The sequence below is a fragment of the Aquila chrysaetos genome, chromosome 6, assembly GCF_900496995.4.
Source record: "Aquila chrysaetos chrysaetos chromosome 6, bAquChr1.4, whole genome shotgun sequence".
NCBI classification, from domain to species: domain Eukaryota; kingdom Metazoa; phylum Chordata; class Aves; order Accipitriformes; family Accipitridae; genus Aquila; species Aquila chrysaetos.
In genome coordinates, this window is record NC_044009.1 from 46,363,337 (window position 1) to 46,384,577 (window position 21,241).

The following is a 21,241-nucleotide window of genomic DNA, read 5'->3' on the forward strand; positions in this document are numbered from 1 at the left end:
TGATTGCTTTCTGTCTGATTACTTCCAAAGCTAAAGTCGGAGCTGTTTCAACTTCCCAGCAGATACCGCTGCCTGCAGGCATTACTACCCATCAGATGCGTACAGTCCTCCATCTCATCCCAGCTACACTTGCCTTTCTACAGGAAGCAGAAGTTTCAGGTGTAATTTTATAACTCTTGTTTCAATGGACTAATGAGAAGAATATACCACCATGAGACCGCTCTTTATTATATTATAGAGGGGAACAAATGACAGGGAAGCTATCAGGAAAGCTGCAAATATCACCATTAATATTCCTTTGTTTCCCTCCCTGAGAATTTCCTCCTAGTTACAGTCAGAGACAGGATTTAAAGCTCAAGGTACCATCTTTAAATGTAATACTATTTAATTAGCAAGGTTAAATAGAGGAAGTAGGTTTAAGGTTAAAAAGCTAAAGGTTGAAAAGAGAAAGAATTTATTAACTTAGACTTCCTTGTTCTTTCTTTGCTTTGTTGTTTTTAAGGAAGCATTGCAGCAGGAACGGCAGCTTTTCTCTGTCAACATTGCCAAGAGATAACAAAATAACGAGAATGACAGATTTTGCTGTCTTTGGAGATAAGCCCAGGTAGCATTTTCCAACGCCAGGAGAGTATGTTGCAAGCATGTAATTTTACTGGTAATTTAAAAAAAAAACCCAACAACAACTGACAACATAATTTAGAGAATTTTAAGCCTTACTGAACTTATCAACAGTGTTCTAGTTGGCTGCCTATAATCATTCGGGACAGGGGCTGAGGGACTCACTTGTACACTAGTGAAATATTGCCATAACACACTCAGAATGCTACGTAGATGGAAGACAGCAACATCTTTTCCTTATATCCCTTCTTTGGTTTATTTATATGGCTGTCCTTAGAAAGGTTTCCTCCCTCCAGCTTGACCATTGGGGATATAAAAGAAATGGTAGGCAAAACCTCACAGAAATACTTTGGACCTCCTCTTTAGAAACAGGTGTTTATGAACACCTAAGTAAAAAAACCCACAACATTTTCACAGAAAGTGCTGCATAAAATAATCCTATCAAGCTCATTACCACAGGATGTTTTGTTTCAGCCAAGTCATGAAGACAAAGTTATTTGTTGAAAGCTTGCCAAACCATGAACTTGATTTTTATTACATTTATGGTATTCCAAAAATAAGATAATCATCTATGATTGAGTAGCTAACCATGCTGTACCCACGCACACTTGTGGTGTGAAAATTACAGATGCATTCAGTCAAAACACCATGGAAAAAATAGCATTTCTCTGTCTGAAAATTAAACAGCACTCTTCCATGTTATTTGAAGTTAAATGCTGTTAAAATGCTTATGATGGAGGGAGAAAAACAAGTTATATGAAAATGAAACCATGTAATTATTACTGTAAAAATTAAATCTAAATACTAGCCAATTTAGCTGACAAAATCTATTATTTTGATTATATGCAAACTTGTAGATAGGAAATTTTTTAGCTAAGAAATTTTTTACAGGTTCTTCCATTCTCATAACTTCTTTCATTCCAGATTGTAACCTAGATTCAGATGGATAAAACTAAGGATTTTAAATCAGAGCTTCTTCTATCCCCTCTATTTTAGAATACAGCTAAAGAAACCTATAATTAAACTAAAGCTGAGGAAAGCAAGTCAGAGGGAAATGAATCCTCCTTATGTTAATAAACTTAAAGCACGATGAAACATGAAAATTCATGAAAGATGCAAGGGATAAAAACGGGTTAAAATTCATTAGGCACATGTGTGGAAAAATGTGTAATGAGCAATGTTACCTACCAAATTGGAGGCAAGGTGGTGGACAAGAACTTACAATGCCTGTATTTGATCCCTCAGACAGAATTTCAAACTCACTACTGCACTTTTACTCACTCATCTGTAAAATACAGGAGACAAGCACTGGATTTTTTTCCACCCACGTATGGTGGAATAGCAAAAGACTAGATCCCATAAAGAAGAGAGATCTAAATTATTACATGATAGCATAAGACTGAGAGTCAGAAACTCATAAGTTTCAGCTGTAGCTTAAACTCCAGCTCTAAAGGTAAAACCTATACACTTCATACTAAGGACGGTATATTTGTAAAACATTTTACTTAACAAAATACTGGCAGTTAAACTTTGTTTCAAACTTTAATAGCTTCCAATTTTGTCCTCAAATAAAGTCTCCTGTCAATTGAATCCTTTTCCCAATCCTCTTTGATGGAGGAGATGGTATCTGACCCTGGGTTTCCAAGCAAGATGATATGATACAGCAACAGAGGTACTACTTACTGATTCTCTCACTTCACCTGACAAAAAAAAAAATCAAAAGACACTCATTGGAAAATAAATGAGCAAGTACAATAATACCTGACACGAGCATTGCAGTATTTTTTGGCATATTCACTCCAAGTTCCAAATCTTCTTGGAAACAGTGCCTCAATCTGCATGAAAAGCTGTATAAAAAAAAAAAAAAAGTAGCGATAGTGAAAAATTGCCTGCAAGTGTAAGACTATTCAGCAATAATTATTACATGATTATTGTGTAAAGTTTACATTCAATAGTTGCATAAAAAATACACAGCTTGGCACACATGCAAAGACATTCCACAGGACTATGCATGTGTCTTGAGACAGGACATTTGTGGCAAGCCCTCAAAGAAGAGAGCACCCTGAACACCGTAACACAGTGCTGGTGGCTTGGAAAAGGTTTATACTGAACAAGAAAACACAGATGAGATAATGTTATTTGTAAAAATAAAATTTTTGTCATTTGCCAGGTACATGGGCTTCTGCAAAGCTTCAGTGCAGGTATTCCATGAATAGCCTGCTCCTTAAAATACATGAAAAACCTACTCATTCTTAAGTCTTACTTCAAAAAATAGACAATGTCAATACAGACCAGAAATTTCACATCTTTCTTGCTAGTTGAGTAACAGGAAGTAAATATCAGTTTAGACAACCTTAGCCAGAAAGAATCCTACTTTACAAGCTGTTTTACTGTCAAAGCTTTCTGGATTCAAAGATCACTACTAGATCCAAAACACACTGTTGAGGGATAGCAGGGGTAGTATAGAGACAAAGACTAATATAAAAGGCTCTCTCCTAAATGTATTTCCCTGGTATCCTCTTAAGTCTACTGTACATCACTTCTGCCATTTAAGCTTTCATATCACCTAACTGCATGCTAATGACCTCTCCCAGAAGGAAAACTACAAATTCATTTTTCACAGGCTTCTTTCAAGACAGAGAACTGAAAAGCAGTATTAAGAAAAAAACAAAACAAAACCCAAACCAATTTAGTCACCCAAGTGAAATGCTGCTATTTTGACACAGATCCAGGCCAAACAAGAAAGTGCCTGCAATTATTTGCTATAAACGTACATAAATATAAATGAATAATGCTTTTCATTTTCTATACATATTCCATTTAAAGACTTCATAGAAAGATTCTGCTTATGACACAAAACTGATTAAAGAGACAATGCTTTTCATAGTCTGCCTTATAAGCCATGGCAGAACTTTGGTATCACTATAAAAATGTCTCAAATTATTTTCCATTTGGTCATGAATTTTGACGCCGTCACTGTGATCAAAGACAACTTGTACGGAATTTCCTTTGAAGACCATGAGCAATGTTGCTTACTGGTCTTGGTATCAATGTACTGTATAGAAGTTTCTAACTTCAGTTCTTCTTCCAGGGTAGGTTGCAATATCTTTGGTACATGTGCAGGATGTTTTATAATTATCCACACCCATAGATATAAATATTTATTTTAAAGTTTTAAGCAAACACTCATAATACACCAAGCCCTTTTTCAGACAGTGGATATCTTTCTCAAGTTATAACCTCTCTGAACAAATTAAATTATTAAAGGGTCTTGGCATAAGTGCTATTTACACAACAAGAAACTCTAAAGTGTAAAGTATTATTTATATAACCCTTATAAGTTCCCTGGATACAAATAAACTCTTATAATTCCATTTATTTCTGCATTCGATAAATAAAGGCAGTTTTCTTGTGTTCAGTATAAAACCCAAGTGGGTTTTGATTTCCTCTCTGCTCCTCCCCAATTCCATAAGTTGAACTTCCTTCAAAGGAAGATTTGTCTTTCTGGACTACAACAAGCACAGGATATATTTTTTCCACTTATGCAATACAAGTGAACATTAGGAATATTCAAAAGACCAGTGATAAACAAAGGACTTCCTATATCAGATGATGAAGTACAAGCTTTAATACAAGTTCTTGTCTACCAAGGACTCTCTTACCCAGTAGAAACAAATAGTTCTCTACTTAGGTGCTTTATTTTCTATTTCACCCATCAGTCAGTCTGCTACATGAGAGATTAATTTCTTATAAGAAACGCTATCTCAAGTCACCTGTGCATGAGCTTGATACAAGTTTCTAGAACATCAATATAATAAAGTCAAACAAAAAGACATCGTTTTAGTTTCTTATACTTGTGGTTCCTAATGCTGCTAGTGCACTGTTTGATGTCATAAAGCATGTAATTGTATATATTCAAGAAAACTACAAAATTGTTCATTTATTATGGATACCATCCTTAAAAAAAAAAAAACAAACAAAAAACCCTAAAACCAAAACACAGTATGACAAATACCTCTTCAGGTCTTCCTAGAGCAGGAGTTCCAGTAAGAAGAATAGCTCTAAGAGCTTTCTGTACGATTGGCAACAAGATCTTGCTGCGGGTGGCATTTCTGGATTTCATATAGTGTGATTCATCAATCACAACTACCTTAAAGTTCTGCCTGTACAAAGTGTCTACTAAAGTCTGTGCATCAGAAGTTAACAGGCCATACCCCAGAATCGTTACTTTGCTGGTTGATATTCTCCTAAGAGAGAAAATGCAGAAGTTCTTTTAGTAAATTTTCATTGTAGGAAAATTAATACAGCAAAGGAATTATACCACACTAATTTTTTCTAAGAAGGTATGTCCGACACCTTTTGGATTCATTAATTAGTGGGCTGTCAGGCGGATAATAATAGCTTTGGGGGTTTAAAACATTCCAGCATCTCACACTTGTAAATCACACATGTTTCATAACCATTTTCAGAAGACATATATTACATTTAAAAGGAATTTCATTTATCTGGTTGCATTGCTTCAACTTCTGCTCCTTTCCAGAGTATTGCACAGGACAAATCCACTTTCTGGATAAAAAGTTACACACACAAGTCAGATCATTATGATCACACTATGTAAACAGCACCCAAACACCTGAAGTAATAATGTCTCTATGCAAGCTATCTACTGCTCTATGTACAAAAGGTCACCTTATTAGCACCATAAGATGACTAACTAGACTGTCTCTGAGTATTTGGGTACTGTAAAAGTACAGTCTGGGCTGAACCTCACCACCTGAAAAAAACATTCATATCAGAGCTGTCTATCCAGCTTTTTTGCTTGAACAGAATATGAAGAAAACAGAAAACTGGAAGCAGGGAACCAACAAGGCACAAGATGAAAAATTAGTATTTAGTTGGAAGGAAACTTCTTACAATAAATTTAAAGACATATATAGGCCCAAGGCACGAATTGGTTTGAAAAATCACTAGAGAGCACTGTGGCCCTTCAGGAGCCTTTGAGCAGCACAGGAACTCTTCAGGTTGTTAGACAAACAAGTCACCAGAATGAGAGTCATAGCTGGTTTACCCATCCGTCAGACACTACTGCTCTGCTGGCATGATTTTTATTTGTTCTCCAGTAGCAACAGATCAAAAAACCAACTAAGCTGAAGTTTCCTTGAGTATTTAAGAGGAAGAAAGTATGTGCGTGTGCACATTCATGCTTCTGGATATGGAAGAAGAGGCAATGGTTAGAGTACTGGCACTGTGGTCAATGCACTACAGGCTCTGGCTGTTACTCACTATATAGATAAGTGTAGCAACCAGGAAAACAAGAATTTCACCTACTCCTATGTGAAGGTTGGATAAAAAAAAATTACAAATAAAATTCTTTATTCTTAGTGGAACCAATTTATTCAAGAAACATCCAATTTCAAATTTAGTTAGAAATTATAAGAACCTAAATTGATGCCTAAGTATATTTTAACCTGTTTAAATTAAGAAGTTAAACAATGTTCAAGCAGTAAATTTCATTGCTGAAGTTTTGAAGAAAAGCAAAGTATCGAACTGAGCGAAATCAAACCTGAACATATGGAAGCAGAATTTAACAAAATGCTAAACCAAGTTTGGCAGCTGTATTTTTGCATTTGCATTTTCTTGCAAATGTATAAAACACTTTCTAATGTTAAAATATTAATTAGTTCAACAGCTACCTCACTTATAGCTAGGAAGCCTCCTGGGAGTTAAACAAGCAGAAACCCAAGTTTACATCTTCCCTTGTTGTTGAATAAAAGTAAGTGATAATGGTTAAGATCTACTCCTTTTAAAAATCTTAAATGATAAAATGAACAGAATTCTGTTTGCCATTTACTTTTGCCATCATTTCCTTTATTCCACATTTCTGCTTTCTGCTTTCAGCACTAAAAGCATTAAGTTTGTGTGCATTTTAGCTAAATAGCTAAAAAAAAAAAGAAAAAAAAAATCTCATTGGATCCTTATTTTAGTTCCCATATTCCTATCATAAACTTAAATTTTGACTATTAGTAGCAACTACCCCTTGATTAAGCTTTTAAAATGCATTTTCAGTTGGATTTCTTTGGTTACCACAAGGAAGGTTCCAAGCTACTGTCTCATCTGCACATCTTGGTGGTCAGGTCACTTTCTGGTACTCCGCAGACAACATGAAGATCAGTCTCCCATATCCAGAAGTTTTAGAACAACAGCTAGACATTACCATGAAATCAACCAAGTCATTTACAGTAAAGCAGACTAAAAAATAACCCTTGTAATTCAGTGTAATAGGAGAGTTATTCTAATAACACACAAGACTTGTAGTCTCTCTTTGATGAATTCATGCTATTAAGTCTAAAGATAGAAAGTATAGGTCATGATGACATTTTCAGTTATTTAGAGAATACTTATTCTAACTTACAAATTTTCCCAGTGCGCTAAATAGAATTTTAACAGTAATTACTTCCTTATTTTTTAATGTATACCAGAAGCTTTCAAAAAATGTGTTCAAAATGTTTTACAGAAGCTAATGAATACAAGCTAATTCATCAGAGTTGAGAAATAACTGCATATGTTCAATTTGAGACACACTGAAGTAATCTAATTTTCAGCAGACAGTTCGCTTGCTACTTTGCCAAAACCAGACCTCTCCATTTCAAAGGAGATGAGTAACTACCACATTATAATGCTACAAAACCAGGAGGAGTAGCTGATACACTAGAGGGTCATGCTGCCATCCAGAGGGACCTTGACAGGCTGGAGAACTGGGCTGACAGGGACCTCCTGAAGTTCAAGAAGGAGTAGCGCACAGTCCTGCACCTGGGGAGGGACAACATCGTGCACCAATATATGCTGGGGGCCACCCAGCTGGAAAGCAGCTTAGCAGAAAAGGAGCTGGGAGTCCTGGTGGACACCAAGTTGAACATGAGCCAGCACTGTGCCTTTGCAGCAAAGGTGGTGAATGGTATCCTCAGCTGCATGAGACAAAGCACTGCCAGCAGGTTGAGGGAGGTGATCCTTCCCCTGTACTCAGCACTGGCGAGGCCACACCTGGAGCGCTGTGTCCAGTTCTGGGCTCCTCAGCACGAGACATGGATGTACCAGAAAGAGTACAACAAAGGGCCATCAAGATGATTAAGGGACTGGAGCACCTCTCCTATGAGGAAAGGCTGACTGGGACTGTTTAGCCTAGCGATGAGAAGGCTCAGGGGGTATCTTTTAGTGTATATAAATACCTGAATGGAAGGTGCAAAGAGGATGGAGCCAGACTCCTTTCTGTCACGCCCTGTGACAGGACCAGAGGCAATGGGCACACACTGAAAAGCAGGAGGTTCTCTCTGAACATCAGGAAACACTTTTTTTTACTGCAGGGGTGACTGAGCACTGGAACAGGTTGCCCAGAGAGGTTGTGGGGTCTCCATCCTTGGAGATATCAAAAACCCACCTGGACACAGTCCTGGGCAATTGACTCTAGGTGGCCCTGCCTGAGCAGGGGGCATTGAACAAGCCATTCTATAGAAGAATAACAAACTTTACTCACCCAGTATCAGTTTTGTTCTGAATGATGCTAATATCATCTGGAGAGAGTTCTGGAATCCACTTCTCCATCTCATCAACCCAAGGGTATCTCAGAGATGAAGGCACTACAATTAAGAGAGGCCATTCATTTTTATAGTAATAGGAAACGGCAATTGCTTGAATTGTTTTACCTAGCCCCATCTGGGAAAAGAAAACAAAAGAAAAGAAAAAAAATTAAAAATAGAACTCTCTGCTCAGAAAGCACATTCAATTCAGAAGAGCCAAAAATGTTTTGCAAAGACAGAACCAAATAAAGGAAACAAAGCCAAAGAGCTAGTTACATAGTGTCTATTTCATTGTCAATTTGTTATCACAGATCATCTTTTATGAAAGAAGATGCTTCTCTTCAAATGGATTAATACATGTGTTATACCTGGTTAGCTCATTAAAGCTAAAAGAAGCATTTCCATTCATTTCAGAAGATTTTCTGTTCAGGGCCTCGGTAGGGTAGACTATAAAGATCAAACTCCTTAACTTGTTAAGCTATCAAAAACATTTTTAAAAGACTATGCAAAGGAAAGAAAAATATGGGATATCTTCGCAACATAAAAATGACAACTTTGTCCTAAGTTGCATAGGCAACTGAAGAAGGAAGATCTGTATGAAGACGTCTGCTTTTGAGCCAGTAAGTCAAGGAAAAGAAACTAGTGCTTTCATTCACCATAGCTAATAGTTTCTTTTATTCTGTAACAGAAAAGAGGAAGTCCACCTAGTGAAGAATACAGATTTACAGACACGGTGAAGGGTAAAGGTACAATACATAGATATATATTTAACAAGAAAGTACTTGCTTCATATTGTCGAGGCAGGAATGCTCCATAGCAACAGATGAATGTAAGATCCAGAATTTAGGGTTTTGTTTACAAAATAAAGCCCCCAGGATTTTATCAAGGAATGCAGCTATTTTCTCTACTTGTTCACATGGCAAGAGATAGTTCCAGACTCCTGTTAAGCACTAAAGCAGAGACTGGCCTTAAAATATTCTGTTCAGGTTTTCTACAGAGGCCAGTGGATATTTGAGTTGATTTGCTGCTATCTAACTACTCACAGTACAGAATAAAAGAATAACTTACTTATATCCTCAGTATTGAGCTTAAATGGACTGATGTAATGATATCACAAGGAGATTTCCCAGGTATAGAAGAAAACATAATGAATATTTCTACTAATACTAGAAAGAAAAATAATCAGAGAACTATTGTGATACTAAGTTTTCATTAAAAACTGCCCAGTTTTCATTAAAATTTTCCTGCAACCCCTCCTTCTGTCACCAGTAGTACTTGAGCCAGCTGAAAACAAATCCAAGTAAAAAAAACCCAAAGACAAAACATTCATTTTTAGCTTGTTGCCACAGTCATCTCCCTAAGTCAGACTGCCCAGTCGCTAGTGCACTGGTGATGATCCAGACAACTGAGTCGAAATGAGCAGGGAATAAAAGGCAGGTGTCTTGGCAGTAGCGTACCCATAACTGAATCTAGATCCCATATAGCCGATGACCAGTCTAGATAGTAAGAATGTGAGAGACAAGAAAAACTGTAGAAAATATTATGGTCTGGGTTTTTGATTTAAACACATCTTTCTCAGTCATGGAAATGGATGACATTGAAAACCTGAAATTTTGGGAGAAAAATGTTGTCTGTCCCCACTCCAAGAAAGAATGGCTACGTATTTTTAGAATACCTTTCAAAAAGATACTGTTATTATTGTATTTTAATCCTTACATAATTACATAATCCAGGTATATGTACAGCAATTATATGATCTCTAGTGTTCATACATAACTTCTTTTTGTATACAAGTTCAAAATACTGACGTTTTCTTTTACCAACATTTTCTTCTTATTTTAGAGATATGTCAACAAGAGCAAGATACACACCACTGCACAATACTTCCTCCAGTGCCAGACCTATTCTCATTATGAAAAATACATTATGTACTTCAGAATAAATATATCTTGCAGTACTTTTTACTTCGGAATAAATATAGCTTGCAGTACTTTTTACTGCTAACATAATTATACAGAGTTTATTTTCTCATTCAAGGAAGGAGATCAGAAAGCTTGTTTTAATAAACAAATAGCTACTGCTGATATTTTGATTTTACCCAAGCTTCCCTTTTCTCCTCCCCTGAATGCTTTTGTATTCTCCAGTTTCCAGAAGTTTCACATTCTATGCCAGGATATTTATCTCCAGCTGTAATGAGATTTTTATAGTATGAGGAGATACTTTAATCCCAGTAATCCATCTCTCTCTCTCTCTCCCTCCCTCTCCTCCACAGTGTTTCAAGAAAACCCAAATTAGAACTGGGAGACTGTATCAATCCCCAAACATAACCTCTTTTTCAGTAAGGTTTTATACTGACAACATATCAAGAACATTATACTCTATTACAAAAATGTTTTAACTGTAGGAAGAAATGCTGGACTCAAATTTCCCTAATATGGAATAAAATATAAATTTTCAAATGTATGGAAGTAACAAATTTCACTATTACAACTTTACAGCACATTTAAGAAAATTCATCTTTGGAAGGCATATTTGTTCAAAATCCACCTCTTTGGGCCAGGAATGTCTCCTAATCCATTAAAAATAGCTAGCTATGGAATTATACGTGCTACAAATAAAAAAATCAACTGAGTTAATATTTTTAAGATTTAACAATACAGGAGATTTAACCTACCTAAATACAATTAAAAGTAACCTTCTAAGTTTTCTCAAAGATTCTTTTAAGTGTATGTCAGGTTCATTTTTTTTCCCCCACTTAGATATTTTCAGAATATCTGCTGAATATCACAGGAATTACGCTGCTTTCATTACCAACCTTTCTGCCCACATCTCTCAAACAATCTGCATGAAGTACATTAGAACAAGAAAAATGGTGTTAGAGGAACAGGAACATCACTTACCTCATCAGCAATCATACACCTAAATAAGAAACAAGAAGAGAGGGAAAAAAAGCAGAAATTAATAGTAAGTATAACAGATAAATCAATACTTACAAATTGTTTACTATAAATTTAATTTATGGATTTACTGAATCAATGAAAGGAAAAAAGGTAGACTTCATTCCTACAGATACCAACTACAAAAAGTAAATTTGGTATGAATTTGAACGTAAGTTTGCCAATTATTCTAAAAATGTATATTCATTTTGTTAAAGTTACTGAAGAACTTGCATTGTGAAACTGAATTGCTGCTTTGGTCTAGTGCTATATTAATTGTAATCTTAAGAGACATTTTCAAGGCAAGAAGTGCATCTTCAATTTTTTTTGTATTTCAGAAACAGTGATGGTTTTGCTGCTTCATATTTAAGGATTATTTATATGTCAGAGTGATTTTAAAAAGCTGCTTTCCAGAGCTGTCACATTTGTTTTGAAATAGAAACGGACACTCCCTCTCCCCAACCAATTGTACTAGCTAAAGTATTAGAAAATGAACTTGATTTTTTTCCCATTTTGGAGTCACTTAGTTAATGCTACTCCATGTAAAGACAATGAAAACTCCGAGTCCTCAGTCAAAACTAGTAAATTCTGTTCAGCATATTTATATTTTCTAAACATTAAATGCCATCTTTGATATGAATTTCTTACAGGCATTTTAAGTTATTTAGTTTATTTCAGTTATTTAGTATGTACATTCTTAACTCAAGTAGGGTCTAGGGAACTTAAATGTTTCTAGCCCGTGCAAGCTTCTTCATGAAATCTTTGAGACTGGATGAAGGAAAATAGAAATTATTTGATGGACATTTAATTAAGCCATTACATAGATGATGCTGCATCTCTCCAAATGTGAACCCTCAGCTATTTCACAAACGTTTACCTCCACTACTTTACAAACTTTTCCAAGCTGGAAAAAAAACCACAAAACAAACAAACAAAAGCCCAAACCTAACAAACAAGACTATCTGATTCAGAGCTTGTTCTACCTCTAGTAATTAGTAGATAAAATACACATATTACATTCATACACACTAACAAATTCAGAGGAAGGCACGAGTCCAAGCAAAAACTGTGAAGACAAAGAAAGAGGCAAGGAGACAACCTACTCCCTTCAAGTCTTACAGTAGGGTAATGACTTAAAGTTCCCTCTTCTCCTATAGGAACCCTGGACTGCATGAAGATACAGGTTTAGTAAGTATCTTCTGACCAGAATCAATGCCGGGAATTCCAAGGCAAGATCTAAAACAGGCACAAAGTGTTAACTTCTGCAACTTCGTAAGAATTGTCAGAGTTCAATAGCAATACCTGCTTGGGCTGCAGTTAAATAACTGGCAATTGGATGAATTCTCCAGCTACTAAGTAATCTGGGAAGTTTTTCAAGCATTGTATAATTTCTAAATTGACATATAAAGCAAACTGGAAGAATAACTCCCACCAGTTGGTATCATAGTGCCACGCAAAGGGCATGGGCTTCGTCAAATCACTGATGGAGAAATACAGCAGTGAGTGCTGCTGGTTGAGCTAAGTGACAGCAACAGACTGACAGCTCCATGCAGTCCCTCACTTTGCTTGAGGATTTATAAATGTTTACTGACAGAAAAAAGTGCTAAGTCTCAGAAATGATGAAATATTTCAAGCTCTGGAAGGGAGTAAACCTTACAGGCCACTCTGCTTGTTTTCCCCCTGATTCAAGTATCCTTCTGCCTTGTGCCATTCATTTATTATCCCCAGTAGCTTCCAGTGATGGATGTAAACTAGTCTTGATGAATTGCTCTGGATGAATTCTTCTTCCTAGTCTGTTCCCAGCCACTGCATCTTCTAAGGAAACTGAAACTTCTCCTACTGCTATGCCACATAACTAGATAGGCACCCACTGCACCATGTAACTCAAATGGAATGTTCCCTCCATGAAAAAATGGAAAAGATCTTCCAGGTCTTTATGTCTATAATAAAATTTAACACACCAAGATGTAAGTGTTCTGTATTTTGATAACAAAAAATCTTTTAAAGTAATACAGAACTGCTTTTTTAGTGGTAGGTACTCTGAAGTTAGTGTAGCTACCCAAAACCGCAACAGAAGTCTTCTTTTCTGCACAAAAGCCAGCCACTTTACACTAATGATTAATGCTTGTAGCAGCACCACCAACTTAGAGCTGTCATTAAGTCTAATAGCATGCATCTTGCCATGGGGCCAAAATGAACATTTCTGTGGTCAAAATAGAAATCTCAACAGAAAGCTTACACTGGCACTTTTCAGGCATGATGTGCAAGATAAATATTTGATATTCTGAGAAACATGGTCTACTGCTGGTGCTCACTCCACCTGCCAGTGTAAATTTCAAAGTCTACCAAAGTCTACCATCAGTTTCTTTCAACTAACGTAAAAAAGAATTCAAATTGTATCTTATATAACTTAATTTTTTATAAGTAACAAACTTGCAATAGCTTTGTAATCCACCCCCCCCAAGTTGTTAGGGATGGAGCAATGAAAACGAAGGAAGAAAACATAACAAAACAAACCCCCAAGTCTCCACAGATTTACAAAGGAAATAAGGCAGGAAAAGAATTATTTTTAATGGCTACTCGTGATTGTGGGGCCTTAATGTCTGTGATTTGCAGCTGGGGAAAGATATTTATTTGCAGACAACTAATACACAATTCTAATTTTAAAATAATGTCAGTTTTTGCTCACTTCAAATACGATTTTTTTTTTTTGCATTTAATACTTATTGTTAATTGCTTGAACTGAAGTTTACAAAACAAATCTTTTTTTTTGCAGATTCTTTCAGAGGCCAGCTGCTTTCAGTACATTAATAATGTTTTAAAAAACAGTTTGAAGCCTGAAATCAATTGGAATGCACAACAACCTAGTGTTGTAGGGTTTTTTAAACTCCTTACACAAGTGCAGAAAATGAGTAAGACTATAGCAATTAGCTACAGAGCAGAGGCATCTGAAGAATAAACCAAAGACCTTCTTCAACAATATAGTATATTTAATAAAACAGTATCAGAACAAATGTACAAATACAGCAATAACCAAGAGTATATTGCATCTAAGTAGCATCTGGCAGTAAGGAAATGTGGTAAAGGGGACAGGAATACAAGTGTGCCTTGCCAACTTGTGCTGACAAATACAGTATTTCTCAGCATATCAACTTATAGTTTAGTAGAACTGCAGAAATAATAAAATGTTAATTATGTCAGTTCAGACACACAGAAATCAAAGTGAGAATACATAAGATCCTATTGCACAGTTCTTTGGCATATGTGAACTGACTATTTGGAACCCCATTCTTTTTTTCAGGATAACAAGCTAAGATGAAGAAATCCAGAGTGATTTACAAATTGCTCTGACAATTAGAAGCTGAATAGCAATTAAAATAAAAAGCCTTAAGACTATGTCAACCACAGGAACAGATGTTTTTTCCATAAAACAAGATATTTTTTTCATTAGACTGAACTGTAGCCACTTAAACTTTGATGACTTGAGTATCTGCTGAAGAATAAGAAGCTGCTCTGTTTTTCTCTTTGCACTCATTTTCAGACTGTGCTCATAGAATCTTTGCTGCTATAGAGTATCTTCTGTTTTCATGTCTATTAACTGCAACTTAATATGTCTAAGGTGAAACTTACTATGAAGCAGCGACAAAGTTGTTGGCTTTTAAATATTTATAGAAACTCATCATTTTGTTGCTGATAAATGAATGGAAGTACAAAGTAACTGCCATCATTTTATCCATAACCTAACCACTCTTAAAAGATAATCACGGTAAAGTGATCAACACTATTTTATCTTCCTTATTTCTGCAGTACCAATACAAATAGAGATTCCACACCCGTAGGCTTAAAAGTTACGTATCTATAGTGATATTTTGCTATTTAGTTAAGTATTCATTCTCTTCTCCCACCCAATGATGAAATAGCTTTGTCATAAGTAGTTTAGATTTTCTTCTTATACTTGCAACCCATAGATTTTTTTAGTCATTTACACATTCAACTAGACACATCACAGATTGATATGAATCAGGTACACGAAACTGTTTTTAAAGCTCCAGTTACAGCATCTGAACATGTTAAGTCCTCTGTTATGATACAGTTAGCAACACGAATCACTGCTTTGAGCCATGCTGTTTATACTCAAATTCCTGAAGTGCTATAGTTTTAAAATTGCTGATTTATGCAAATTAATTAACATTATTGACAGTTACACTTGATAAAAGTTTTGACATGGCACAGAAGATGAGTTTATGATACAAGTAGAATTTGATAAAACTAATATAAGTGGAAATTGAGGATATTAAAATTATTTTATAACTTAATGCATTTCAGAGCATTCATCTTCTGTATCTTTCACAGTTTTAGAATAAGGCCCTTAAAGATGCCTGCTTAATGTACTTACAAAATATAAGAAGTCCAAAATTTTTACATTAGGCTCTAGGGTAATGAAAAATAGCTTATATTACTGAGAGGAAAATCATCAAGTGTTTCCAGTTTATAATCACAACAATTAGATGTGAAATGTAAAGAACTTCCCCACCATTACAGCCCAGATCACACAGAACTTACGATATCTAATAGCTGCATTAAGCTGTTAAAAAGCAATACTTTACATAATCTTAAGACTATGCAGCCTCTATTTATAACAAACTTTAGTATGTTCTATATTATTGCAGTCAGACAAGCTGCCAACATGAACATAAAGGTTCCATGCTGTCAAAGCAGAAGAAACAGATCTTCAGCTACATTGAAGGGACAAATATGTATTTTTGTTTCACGTATTTTGACTGCAAGAAGACAGACTTCTTGTTCTCTGAAGTTCAATTAGTCATTTCCTCTCAACTGCTAGTTACCCAATCTGAGCTTCATCATTCATATCCCATCTGTTCATATGACACCTTAATAATAGCTCTATCCAAGAATATAAATCAGAGCTATGATACGCAGTTTCATATCCTGTTACAAGCTCAGCCCACATGGTCAAAAGTTTCAGAAAAGCAGGCAAAAAATCATTTTAGATGTCTCAGTTACACTTACTCTCAGCAGCAAAGTCCAACCGTGCAAAAAGCACCACAGTCAAGGGCAAATTCTTTCAGATTCTTACCCCATTTCATTTTAAATGTTTCCCTTCTTCATAGCGAATCCTGTGGGTAGCATACGAATCTCTGTCCATTTATCAAGGAAGCCTGCTATTTTTTCCTAACAGAAAGCATCAGAATCTCATCAGAATGCATTGCACGTGCTGCTACAATCTTCCTACTATTCATAACCCTTTTGCAGTTGTAAGGTTAGCAATGGGCTTTGGACACGGTAGTATCTTTCATAAATAGAAGGGAACCACATAGTCTGTTCTCCACTAGGATTTAACAACCCTTTCATTTTGAGATGTATTAGCTTTAAGATAAAACTACATTTTCCATTAAAATGGAAACGCAAAGAGCAAAACAGGAAGCTTTGTGTGAGAACATACCCTGGTAAGTGAATATGTACGCAGAGAAGAGAGCAAGAAGTCTACTGTACTGGTTCACCTCGGGTGCATGTAGGTCCAAAACCTTATTGTTGATCCACACACAAAAGAGAAGAAATGCAAGCACCTGAAGTCATACACAAAACCAATCACTGTGTGTGAAGCTTTCTTCTAAATGCAAAGTATCATATAATTAAAGGGACCACACAAAGCTGGATTATTCAGAATCCCAGAACCAGACATTCACAAGTTAGCATGCACTATCAGAACAGTCCTGTAATGGTATCAAGCACCAAGCAAAGGTGCACTTACAGATTCTTACTACAGCAAACCTTAGAGAGAAACCAGAAGTTAGCAAAAGACAGGTGAAGAAACTAAGAAAGAAACCCCAAAACCTAGCCCTAATAATGCTCTGGTCAGGAATATTCTGCCTCTGGAAGGACAGAAAGCATAATTTTTCAAACCTCAAAGAGCACAGAAAGAGCTCCTGGTTGTGCTGATGTCAAGAAGATTGGAACCAACTTTGCAAAGCAGAAGGAGAAGCAGATCTTTAAAATTTTATGCAGACGAGTTGACTGGAGAAGCAGAAGGAAATTGAGGCTAAGCTCATGTGGCATGTGTCATACAGCCACAAGAAAATAATCTGCATCAGAAAGAGGTTAATAATAATAAAACAGTTTCACAAAATGAGTTTCAGGGAAGGAAAAAAATGTTTAAATGAAAATAATTCTATTTCTGTGTGTCTGGGCTACATTCAGGTCACCCCTTTTGAAATGTTAGCAATATTAACCAAGCAAACAATCCAGTTAAAGTTTCTTATATTAATTATGGCTACTTCAGCAAGATACCTTTGCAAAGGCAAAGAATATCATCTGAACTTTGGTCTTGCAAGAACACCAACTGACAACATGCTAGCACGTATCTAAGGTCTATATAACCAAGAATCCTACTAAGTCATACAGTCAGTGCTAGAGATTTCTTGTAAGTACCGAAATACTTTGCAATAATACCCAGTTCTGCTTCCTTATATGGAGGATTAAAAGCCAAAGGGGTATAGCAATCTAACACACCTACTGCTTGCTTGTTGGGATAATTTAACTTCTTGATTAATTTTCAACAGCTATTTATCCAGAAAAAAAATAGTTAGAACTGCAGGTAACTTTTTCAGAAGAAACTCCTTCACTTCTTAATGCATTTTCCAAGACAAACAGTCAAAGCAGTAGCACTTCATTTCTTAAAACACTGAAAAATTTTGTTACTACTCAAACAAATTAAAGAAATTAAAGCTGGTTTTGTTAATGCAGTCTTTGGAACATGTTGTACAGAGGAAGCTCGCATCTTTCTTTCACTAGTGTGGGTGTCCTGATATTCTTGGGATTCTCACCTACTCATGTGAGTCAGTTTTATATAACGCTACAACATATAATTTACCTCCTACTCACAAGCCAACACTTTAGCACTAACATCTTAACCAAGGGTTATTTAAGGAATCTGAACTTAGTACATTTTTATATAAAACTGCGCAAGCAACCATTACATTTGTGTGTCAGTAATCACAGCACGCAGTCCTAAAACTAGAACAAAGAGAGATGACTTCCTTGCAAAAATAATCAAGGTTGTTTCACCAAAAATAGAGCCCCAGAAGATTTAAGCTAGATTATACCCTTGCTCTTGAACTACACTAGGTATTTAAAAAAACCCTAAATAATAAACCCCCCAACCTTTCATCTAATGTAAGATGCACTAAATTGCCACATCTGCAGTGTTAATGATTCTCTAAAGGAGCGTAGAGGAGAATGGTTGTGCTGTCTTACGCTTTTCTCTAACATTCCTCAACACGTAACTGAAAAAAAAAATCTAAAATGCTTTATTAAGATTTGAAAGCTATGAAAGCACACTTGCCAACATATTCTAGTATTTTAGCTTTGACAAAGATCTGTGGAATAACACATATCAAAGTGGTCAAGTTGAAGGTTAAGCTCAAACAGTTCAAGAGGTTTTTAGAATATATTAATTGAAATGTTAACTGATAAAAATTCTAGTCAAGAAGACACCTAATAGTGATTGTGAAAACTCTTTACCTATTCAGTCACTGGCTTCAGAGACAAATTGGTTCACCAGCTGACTCAGTGCAAGAAAAATTGACCTCAGTTAATTGGAACAGTTGGAATAACATCAACCAGTTTCAACTACTGACAATCTAGGCTACAAACCTTAACCTCGGTATTAATTGGCATGACTGAAATACCTGTGATCAACAGTAGCTCTTCCTTAGTACGTAGTCTAATGACTTTCAATGAAATTTAGGTACTTATCATCACTTTTCCAATAAACTCTGCTTTCCCAAGTGACCCTCCCCCTGCAGTGATCTGCACTACAAGATCTCAGAACCACTCTCTTCATGTCTTCTTTCTTTAAAGTTAGCTAAATCAGGCAACAGGGAAAAGAATTACCAAGAAAAATGTCTCATCACTAGTCTTTCCATTTTCAATAGATCCCAGATTCAGTGTCTTTTCCCTCCTCTACCCCAAGCTCTCAAAACCAGTGTTTACTTTTCTCCTATACTTGGTTCCTTCTCCATACCAATCCTTGAAAATACTTTTGTACCTTCCAAATACTTCAAAAACAACCATCCATTCAACTGTTGACAGAATATCCCACCTCTTTTCTGACACATATCTCTGAACTAAGCAATTCTGCTGATCTTTTCTATGTTGATTTATCTCCTCTACTCTAACTTGTCCCCCCTTCAACACAGTTCATAGACAAGATAAAGCATGTGGATTTAAATTGTTTATCCAGCTACCTTTGGGGTAGTTTTCTTCTCTGCCTATGTTCTTCCTCTCCTTCCAACTTCCATTAAGTCAGTCAGAATTTGACTCATACTTGTTTAAGACCTTACTTTTTCTCGCTCACATTAAAGTGGCTTGTCTCAGATACTCAAAACCATCACTTTCATTCTGCCTTCTCTCTGATGCTGTAGTTAAACACACCAATTTTTCATTGTGGATTCTCCTGCTGCAGACTTTCATTGCACACAGGTAACACTAAACTCATTTCTTCTTTCTCCATCACTGTTGACAACCCATTACCTACACTTGTAGTCTTTATCTCACTTGGTTCTTCTCTTCCATTCTAAAAAATTGTGCCCTGCATTTCTAAAAATCTGTGTTTTCTTCTCTATTCCTGCTGCTGAAAGTCCACATTTAAGCCCAGGTAATTTCTCAGATTACTACCATCGGTTTTTTCTGTTCTTAAATCTTTTTTTTTTTTTTAACCCTACACAGTTCTTCTCCTGAATGACATTCTACATTCACTTACTGACAATGCATTTTTTGTTCCATTTGAACCGTTCCCAGTTCCTCCAGCATCACTTCCAAACAAGCCTCCTTGGCCATGAAAGCTCTGCAGAATTTGGCTCAATCTCTCATTCATACTTCCTGCATCTGAACCTCATTCTGTGAGCTAGCATCTTCATCAATCATCTCTCTCTCTCTCTCTCTCTCGTTTGGCACTTCTCAAATGTGAAATGTACTCTGAAATGTTACAAACCAACATCTTTAAAAAAAGAAACCCTTCTTTAAAAACATAGTACTCACAGAACTACTCTGTATTGAATTGCTGAAATGTATTAAATTAACTGTTTCATCCTCTACATATTCATTAAATAGCCATTCCATTCTTTTTCCCCAAGGATTACTTTTCAGCTTTGTTTTCCAGGACTGGTAAGAGCTGCTCATCTATTATTATGCAGGGTTTAAGGACTCAGATTTATCACAAAATTTTAACTGTTTCAGATATATGAAATGAGGTGCTGAATGTTGGAATAAAAGATTTCCTTCTTACTCTAGCAAGAGACTTATGCCCTGTTTCAAACATCTCTTTCAGACTATCTAACCCCAATCTACTGAGACTAGAGACAGAAATCACATTAAAAAGTTACAATTATTTTTATTCCCAGTTCTCTCTGATCTGAAGATCTACAAATAAGAGACACTTGTTGATGGCACCTGATGCTGCAAGTCACCAAGTACAAATTAAAATAAAAACGAAACATTCATAGAAATATTCCTAGACATGACTAAAAAAAAAAAAAAAGTGAAAGGAATTTCATTTTCTAATATGCAAATTTAATTAATTTGGCATCTATCAGAGTCAGTGTGACAAAAACAGAGGGAATAAATAGATCTTCCAGAAGAGACTACGCTTAACTTGCCTGTTCTTGAATTTATCTTCTTCACGTTAAACTCTGAACTCTCCATCTTAAGATGAAATTGGTCACAAGTTCAGTAACAAGAACTCGAATTAACTCCAGTCTCACTACAACAGTGATGTCACAAAATTTGGAGTCAATAAAGGATATTCTGTTTGGTACTTACACCAGTTCTACATCCTTACCTGCAGCATATAAGAATGATAGACAGTCATTGTTATGTGCTTACAAGGAAATAGTCAGAATGTTCACCAAGATTTCCAGCAACTATTCAGAACAAAATGGCTCAATATGAATTAAACTTGAAGAAAAAATCTTCTTATAAATATTCTCCATAAACACTTACAATACTGATAATTATCAGTATACATACTCAGTATATAATCTTATAATATTATCAGTATAAATACTGATAATATACTGATAATTATCAAATAGC

At 35.8% G+C, this 21,241-nt stretch overlaps 1 protein-coding gene across 13 annotated transcripts in view; it reads right to left on the bottom strand.

Moving 5' to 3' along the window:
* ZRANB3 (zinc finger RANBP2-type containing 3) overlaps positions 1 to 21,241 on the bottom strand; it is a 54,587-nt gene that overhangs the window by 18,564 nt on the left and 14,782 nt on the right. For 10 of the 13 annotated variants that reach the window (XM_030019325.2, XM_030019322.2, XM_030019324.2 and 7 more), the window contains 4 exons: positions 11,093 to 11,111; positions 8,150 to 8,328; positions 4,634 to 4,865; positions 2,380 to 2,465 (listed from right to left, as the gene is read on the bottom strand). In XM_030019325.2, the coding sequence (XP_029875185.1) occupies positions 2,380 to 2,465; positions 4,634 to 4,865; positions 8,150 to 8,328; positions 11,093 to 11,111 (516 nt within the window). Of the gene's footprint in view, positions 1 to 2,379; positions 2,466 to 4,633; positions 4,866 to 8,149; positions 8,329 to 10,866; positions 11,034 to 11,092; positions 11,112 to 21,241 lie in introns of all 13 variants that reach the window. The other 3 variants (XM_030019330.2, XM_030019332.2, XM_041124422.1) reach the window with 3 other exon arrangements.